Source organism: Vitis riparia, chromosome 7 (genome assembly GCF_004353265.1).
Source record: "Vitis riparia cultivar Riparia Gloire de Montpellier isolate 1030 chromosome 7, EGFV_Vit.rip_1.0, whole genome shotgun sequence".
Taxonomy (NCBI): domain Eukaryota; kingdom Viridiplantae; phylum Streptophyta; class Magnoliopsida; order Vitales; family Vitaceae; genus Vitis; species Vitis riparia.
In genome coordinates, this window is record NC_048437.1 from 4,886,844 (window position 1) to 4,895,430 (window position 8,587).

Below are 8,587 nucleotides of genomic sequence, written 5' to 3' on the forward strand. Positions count from 1 at the left end.
ACCTAACAAAAACTATTATACATTTGGAATAACTTTTTCTGTTACGATAATTTAAAAATAATTTTTTTAAAATTACCATACTCTTATCAAAAGTCCGTCTTCTTACATTGCAGCTAGATCAACGTGATAATCATGGCGTTGAGCTTCAACTTTTGGGTTGAAAAGTGATGTGAAATTAAAGTCATGGGAGATTCAACATGATAATGGAGGGAGATTTTTCAAGTCGGAAAAACGATATAGTATGAACCAGACAAAGTTAGAATGATCATCAATTTGACACTTATTGTTTGTCCATGATCATGTAAGAGTTCAATTTTATTTATTTTTTATTAATTTAACAAAAGTATGGTCAAAGTCTCTGTGCTTTGACAAATTGATATAACGACAATCTTAGCACGTAATACATATTTATAACGGGCACGATACACGAAATGCATCCGAGAATGCTTATTGCAACAATACAAGCAAATGACCAGAGAGCTAATACCAACTAAATATTGTTCTCTAGTTCTAGTGAACCTGGTTTATAATCTCACGTGCCTTACACATGGCTTCCAATGGCTCCAGTTTGGGCATGGAGAGCCCTTTCCCTTCAGTGGTGTCAATAGCGGTGTTGCTTATCTTCTTCCAGTCATAGCACTGAATCAACGACCCCAAAGCCAATCCCACCACTCGCTGAGCAAGGCCAGCTCCAGGACAGGCTCTTCTTCCTATTCCAAATGGTACTAGTTTGTAATCCTCACGTTCTCCATTTTCAAACCTTTCAGGTTTGAAACTTGTAGGATCTTCCCACACCTGAGGGTCTCTGTGAAGGGCCCATGCATTTACCAATAATAATGTGCCTCGTGGTATATCAAAACCCCCTATTTGACAGTCATCTGAGGACATATGGGGCACTAAAAGAGGGCCTACAGGAAATGCTCTCATAGTTTCAGAAATGATACTTTGAAGGTACCGCAGTTTGGGAAGATCAGATTCTTCTATCAAGCGGTCCTTTCCAACATGCATATCCAACTCTACTTTAGCTTTCTCCAAAACATCCGGATGATTGAGGAGAAGGGTCATTGCCCATTCCATTGTTGCTGCTGAAGTGTCGGTTCCACCAAGAATTAAGACCTGTATGGAAGAATTTGTGAGATGAAAAAAGAAGTAAAAAAACCCCCCACAAGAACCAACACTACAAGTATTAAATTGCATTTTTATTTTTGTTTTCTATGAAATTTTAGAATGAACTTTGAAATTACAGCAGATACGAAACCAGCATTTCACTCACCAGTACAAGCCCTTTAATAATGTCATCTGTGTAGTACTCTGGTTCTGTTTTTTGCAAGGATAACAGATGGTCGATCATAGAATTATTATCCACCGAACCCTTGTCATTACCACTTCTATGCTCATCAATCAAACCCTGCAAGATCGCCTTTGTCTCTCTCGTGATCTTCTTTAGCTTCTTCTCATGATATCCGAACCCAATCCATCGCAATATGGGCAAAAAATCTGCTGGATTTGATAATGCACCAAGCAGTTCGAAAATCTCGCTGATAATATCCCGAAAACGTTTAGCCTCCGCATATTCCAAGTCTTCTCCGTAGTATCGCTTTCCTGCAACCATCCTCGTTATAATATTAAAGGTTAGCTCTGTAAGCATGGGTCTCAGCTCTACCTTTGCAAAACCCTCCCTCGAATCTCGAGCCAGTCGGAGGAGTAGACGCTTGACTTCATCCCTGCGGATGCCTAGAAACATGTTGAGGCGATTGGAGGAGAAGATTTCAAGGGCACTGACGCGCCGGAGGTTGCGCCAGTGTTCGCCGTATGATGCCGCGGTAATGGTAGTGTAGTTCAACCCCACGTACTTGCCGGACGCAAGGCGAGGGCGGTCGGCCAAGACGACGTCGTTCTTGGTGAAGCATTCTTCGACGGCGGAGGGAGAGGAAACGATGACCGCGAGCTGGGATCCGAATCGGAGGGAGAAGATTGGACCGTACTTTTGTGAAAGGCGTTGTAGAGATCGATGGACCGGTTGTTTGAGGAGGTGGAGATGACCTATAATCGGAACTGCAGGCGGGCTGGGTGGGAGATTCCCATATCTTCGTCTTCTTGGGAAGAAGATTCCGAAAGCAAGCAAGAGAAAGACGAAGAGAAGAGAGAGGGGTGTGTGAAGGGAAGACACTTCCATGGTTGTGACGTTGAAGAAGTGAAAGGAAAGGTAGGCTTAGATACAACTGCATTATGTTCATGCTTTATTTATAGAATAATCAACGAGAAAGAGGAGAAAGTTTTGGACCAAATATTTCAATTTTTCCGATATGATTCCTTGCCTTAATAATATTTATTTCCACTTATTAATTAATTATTCACTACAATCAATAATTTAATCAATATTAAAAATAATAAATTGGTTTGTTAGTGATTATAGGAAGTATTTATAATATTTTTAATATTTTAAAAAAATTAAATATTAAAAACGTTCTTTATAATTACTGTCAAATAGATTTTTTAAAGTGCCTTTAATAGTGATTTTAAAAAATATTTTTATAATTTATAATATTTGAAAGATAAAAATTTTTAAATATTAAAAATGTCATAAACACTTTTTAAAATTACTATTAAACACATTTTAAGTATTTAATAAAATTTTACATAAAATATTCTTAATATTTCTTAGCAACCAAGTATAATTAAAAACCTTAATTATGATATAATTATTAATTATTTTAACTAATTAGATCATCCTTAAAATTTTGTTATTATAATCATATAATGTAATATGATTTTTTTGGATGTTTAAAAATCATTTAAATTACTTATTTTTTATTTCAAATATTTTTATCCTAATTATATAAAACACCTAGTACGATTAGTGAAAGGGTCAATGACACATTGACATGCATTCATTTGATCCGACGACATTTGACTGTTCTTTAAATGTCCTTTGACTGTTCTTTAAATGTGGAAGGGACACATGCATTCATTTGACCGGCGATCTTTGACTGTTCTTTAAACGTGGAAAGGACAATTGTGTTTTGAATGGGATCAAAAATTAAGTTTTGGTCTGTATAAATTCGTTATTTAAGTTTAAGACCTAGAAAAAATGTGAAAATTGAAAAGAAGAATATGAATTTTTTATCTTTCAAAAAACAACCTTTATTGATTATGAAAAAAAAAAAAGTAAAAAAACAATAATTTAAATTTTATTCCTTTTGTAAACATCAATAAAATTTAATTTAATTTAGTGATTTGAAAAAAATACACAATTTTCCAAAAACATAAAAATAGATTATTATTTAAAAATCAAACATCTTGGAAAATATATATATTTAAAATTATATATGTAAAAAATAACTAAAAATATGTCAAATTTTTTTTTTTAAATGATATATTTTTAGAATATATTTTTAAAAAAATTAGTTTTCTAAAAACAATAAATTTTCAGAATAATTATTAAAAAAAATTAAGATGAAAAAGTTTATCAATGTAGAAAATACTTAAAATAATTTTGAATGGTATATTAGTTTCTTTACATTTTATATCATTTCCATCAATTATACAATTTTTATGGATCAAATCTTAATTTTTGGGTCCAATTGAATCTAAAACACAATTATACCAATATGGAAGTAGTAAGCACCAAAAAGGTGTCTTTAGATAGGGAATAATCTTTTATTTTCCTAATAAAAATTCTTGAAGGGACTTTAACTGTTTTCGTAGCAGTTATTTCAAAAAATAATTACATATAATAAAAAATATTAAAAATAAATTTTGATTATTCTATAATTTATTTTTTAATACTTACTCTTTTACAATATACAAAATTGTTTTCGACTTATCTTTGTTTGTTTAATCTCCTCAATATTTAATCACATCTGGAATTCGTTAAAAAGAGTAATACTTAACCCGCTCAACTTGTTAAAAGTTAATGAAATAAATGTTAGATAAAACTGTTTCCAATTCCCCGAACCCGAAAGCTAAGGACATTATAGCCATTTTACATATCAAATCTCAAAATTCAACACCAAAGTAACCATGTTAAGGGAACGATAAATTCAATGGTTATCATAAACAATTTTAAAAATCAATATTAAATTCATTCTTAGGTAAAAATCTTAAATAATCAATTCTAAAATTGTTTCTATCTCCACGGTGGAGCCACCTTGTGCACTCCCCCCAAAATTAAAAAGTGGAACGTTGGGTTCCCATTTAGCTGATAGTGCCACGTCAGCATAAAACTAAATTAATGCATATTTATTGTCTATGACATTCAATGCATAAAATTCAGAACTCATCGTAACGCCTACAAGACAGTTTTATACTCTTCAAAAACCTTTTTGAGGACATCACGTGGTTTACACATGGCCTCCAGCGGCGTCTTCTTGGGCATGGTGAGTCCTTCGGCCCCAGTCATATCAACTTCCTTGTCGCTAACCCTCTCCCAGCTATAACACTGAATCAAGGTCCCTAACGTCAGTCCAATCAGTCGGTTCGCCATGCTTGCTCCAGGACAAGCTCTCCTTCCTACTCCATATGGTAGGAACTTGTAAGTCTCTGCTTTCCCAGTCTCAAATCTCTCTGGCCGAAAACTTGTGGCATCGTGCCATAGTTTAGGGTCCCTTTGAATGGCCCATGCATTGACCATCACCATTGTGTGTTTTGGTATATGGTATCCCCCTATTTCACATTCCTCAGAGGATACATGGGGCACCAGCAATGGCCCTGGTGGGTACAGTCTCAGGGTCTCCCTTACGATATTTTGAAGGTAAGGCAGGTTGGGGAGATCGGTTTCGTCCATTATTCGTTCTTGGCCGACTCGATTGTCTATTTCTGCGATTGCTTTCTTCAACGAATTTGGATGGTTGAGCAAAAGAGCCATTGCCCATTCCGTCGTTGTTGCAGATGTCTCAGTTCCGGCGAGAATCAGGACCTGCAGTTTGAAATTAGTGATCGAGTACTTGAAGAAATAAAGGAATTTAAATAATGAAAATGGACGGCATGTTTAGTTTATTTCCACTGACCATAATAAGCCCTTTGATGATTTCATCTGTGTAGTACTCTGGTTGGGATTTTTGCAGGGAAAGGAGATGGTCAATCATGGTGTTTCTACTTTCCAAAGAGCTTCTGTCACTTCGGTGCTCATCGATCAAGCCCTGCATAAACACATCTGACTTTCCACTAACCTCAATCATCTTCCTCTCAAAACCCTGATAATCAATCCATCGAAATATGGGTAGTAAATCTGCGGGATTAGTTGCCTCAGCAGATTGAAATATCTCGTTTATAAGATTCCGAAAATTGAGTGACACCTCAGCATCCACATCTTCTCCATAAAAACGCTTCCCTGCAACCGCTCTCGTTATGATATTAAACGTTAACTCTGAAAACTTAGATTTCAACTCTACCTTGCCAAACCCATCCCTCGAGTCTGGAGATAGCCTTTGCAGTAGACATTTAACTTCATCTTTCTGGATGCCCACGATCAAGTCAAGTCGACTGGGGGAGAAGACCTCAAGTGTACTAAGGCGACGAAGGTTGCGCCAATGGTCTCCATATCCCGCCCAAGCCAGAGCCGTAAAGTTGTAGCCAAGGTACTTGCCCAGGAGGAAGAGAGGACGGTTTGCCAAAACAATATCGTTTTTGGTGAAGCATTCTTCCACCACTGACGGAGATGAAACAATGACTGTCGGTTGCCACCCGAGCTGGAGAAACAAGATGGGACCATACTTTTCAGAAAGGCTTCGAAAAGTTCGATGAAGTCCTCCTCCTCTAACAAGATGAAGATGACCTATAATCGGAAGAGGAGGAGGACTTGGTGGAAGGTTTCCATGTCGTCTTCTTCCTCGTACAAACACCTTCAACAGAATCAAACAGAAAATAAAAAGAGCTGTGTACAACATGTTATGCCTTCTTTTTCCCTCTGATAAAATACCAATATCAATATCATGTCCAGCAATAAAGAAATATATAAATTATCATTTTTTTAGCTATTTTTTGGAGTGAAATTCTGTATCTATTTTCTAGTAACATCTTTGATGCAATAAATGGCAACAAATCATCATGGTCTGGATGTTAAATAAAGTAATTAATATAATGTTATTTTTACTATCTATAATGAAAAATAATTTTATTTTTGCTAAAAAAAAATTACCATATAAGACTTTTATACCAAACAATACAAATCTAAAAATTGATACCCTCTTTTAGTTTATATTGGGAAAAGATAAATTTTTATAGAAACACACCACATTTAAAGTAATACTATGCATTTAAAGCTATAATAATTTGTAATAATTAATAATATTTTATATATTACCAATGGGGTATGTTATATACTATATTAATATTTGATTTTTTTTAAACAAATGAAAATTGGAATATAGAAAAAAGTATATATATGAAATCTTTGTCATATGAAACATTATTTAGATATCTCTACAGTTTACTCTTCATACATGAAAAAAAAAATACACATAATATTAATAATTAAAATGTTTAAAATTTTATGAATAAAAATATCAATATATATTAGAATGGTCTATTTGGCAAAGTGATCATATAAAAAAAATTCAAAAACTATGAATAGAAAAGAAAAAGAAATTTAGGATCTATATGGTAACTATTTTGGGAAACAATTCTAAAAATTAGTTTTTGAAAATTATTCCTTGTGTAACAAAAATTTGTTTGAAACTTAAGATAATTTTAACCTACTTTTAATATTTTTAAATATGTTTTAAAAATAATTTTTATATATAATATCTTATTTTTAATCATTCTATATGTTTGTATAATTATTTCTTAAAATAGATCTAAGAAAATAAGTGAAGATAACGAAAAAACAACGAAAAATATTTTCTAAAAACTATATGTTTTATGTTCTAAAAATAACAATTTTTTATAATTAAACATGTTTTCTATATTTTTTGTTCTATAAAATAAAAAATTGTTCTTAAAAACAATTTTCAAACAAGACTTCATATTCCACAAATATGTATATCTCGTGTAAAATCACTATTCATTAAATCCCATATAAATCTATTAAAAAGAGGGAAGATAAATTAATTTATATTTAATTCTGAATCAAATATGTATTCAAGATAAATGGTGGGATCATTGCCAAATAAGTATAGAGTATGATTTATTATTCCTTTTGTGATCATATTATATTCATATCTATGAAATCAAATATAGTATTTAAGTATTTTAAATTAATAATTATTTTGAAAAAAAAAATTTATTAGTTATGTCCATTTGAGGAACCAAGTCCTGAAATTGTATTCTGGCATTTACTGCCAAAAAAATAAATATATATTGCTTAAAAATAGAAAAATTGGAAAATGACAGCTTTCTAGATCTTTAATGTATAAGATAGAAACTTATAAGCCAAAAAATCAGCCAATTTAGCGGACTTCACGGAATTGATTGAACCAATACCTTATTAAGTTAAAATGCCAAAAATCTAGTATTTACATAAAAAGAAAATTAACTTTTAAAAGGAATAAAATATTATTTTTGATATGATCATTTTCAAAAATCAACGAACCTTGGATTTAATTATATTATTTTGGAAAAAATTATCCAAAATTGTGACGTAATTGAAATATCGAAACATGTACTAAAAATGATGTTTGAAAAATTATTGTTATTATTATTATTATTAAAAACAATTTAAGCAAATTTCAGTTAAATAATTCTATCATTATTATTAGTATTAGTATTAGTATAACTAATTTTATCTTTATCAATATTGTAGAGGGTTTTAACAAATATTTTTTTTATACCCGGGTTAGGTTTTTGTTAAGTTTTCTTAATGTTAACTCAATTTCGAGTTGGATTTGACAACTTCAACCTAAAACAAAATTGATTTAATATCTTATAATATTTGTAATTTATCTTATTATACCAATATTTTGTTTATATTACTTTAAATAATTTAAAAGAAAAAAACATCAAATTTAGTTATATTATTTATTATTTTATATTTTTAGAAAGACAATTATATTTTTTTTTATTATTTCAAAATGATATGTTATTTGCTATTTAAAGTTTGGTATAAATGTACAAAATATAAAGTTAAAAAAACAATTACATATAGGTTTTATCCAACTATATCTAATTTAATCAAATAGGTTCCACCCACCTTCTATCCCATCTAATCAATGTGAACCTAATCCAAACTTAATTTGTCACCAAAAAAAATGCGGGAATGAGTTAAGTTTGGATTAAGTATTTTTTAGGTTTCATCAAATTTGTGTCAAATCTAATCAAGTGACTAAAAATGTGGGAATGAGTTAAGTTTGAATTAAGCATTTTTAGCTTTCATCAAACTTGTATCCAATCTAATCAAATGACTAAAAATGTGAGAAATGGGTTAAGTTTAGATTGAACATTTTGATTAGAGGTTGAGTTGAATTAGAATTTTGGTTGAATATTTATTAATTATGTTGTTAATATTATCAATTTATTATTTAAATATTTATTATTATGATATCATCGAATACAAACTAACCTTAAAATATATAATTTAAAAAATGTGTTAATTTTACAACGTAGGTACCCAAAAAGTATGATGAATCATTATATGCACTAATTATAAATT

General features: G+C 31.2%; 2 protein-coding genes across 2 annotated transcripts; both read right to left on the reverse strand.

Moving 5' to 3' along the window:
• Nucleotides 1–399: 399 nt before the first annotated feature.
• LOC117917291 (cytochrome P450 81Q32-like) lies at nt 400–2,176 on the reverse strand. The gene is made up of 2 exons (XM_034833513.1): nt 1,274–2,176; nt 400–1,116 (listed from the first exon to the last, which is right to left on the reverse strand). The coding sequence occupies exons 1-2, from the start codon at nt 2,174–2,176 to the stop codon at nt 511–513; spliced, it is 1,509 nt and encodes a 502-aa protein (XP_034689404.1). The 3' UTR covers nt 400–510.
• Nucleotides 2,177–4,291: 2,115 nt separating this feature from the next.
• Nucleotides 4,292–5,888, reverse strand: LOC117917293 (cytochrome P450 81Q32-like). Its single transcript, XM_034833516.1, has 2 exons — nt 5,010–5,888; nt 4,292–4,918 (listed from the first exon to the last, which is right to left on the reverse strand). Exons 1-2 carry the CDS (start codon nt 5,886–5,888, stop codon nt 4,292–4,294), a joined length of 1,506 nt encoding a protein of 501 aa, XP_034689407.1.
• Nucleotides 5,889–8,587: the final 2,699 nt, after the last annotated feature.

Bases quoted from the DNA above. Each gene is read 5' to 3' on its own strand.
- LOC117917293 (XM_034833516.1), bottom strand. From the start codon at position 5,888: ATGTTGTACACAGCTCTTTTTATTTTCTGTTTGATTCTGTTGAAGGTG. The intron at 4,919-5,009 runs GTCAGTGGAAAT...TTCAAACTGCAG, and splicing joins TCATCAAAGGGCTTATTATG to GTCCTGATTCTCGCCGGAAC.
- LOC117917291 (XM_034833513.1), bottom strand. From the start codon at position 2,176: ATGGAAGTGTCTTCCCTTCACACACCCCTCTCTCTTCTCTTCGTCTTT. The intron at 1,117-1,273 runs GTGAGTGAAATG...TCTTCCATACAG, and splicing joins TTATTAAAGGGCTTGTACTG to GTCTTAATTCTTGGTGGAAC.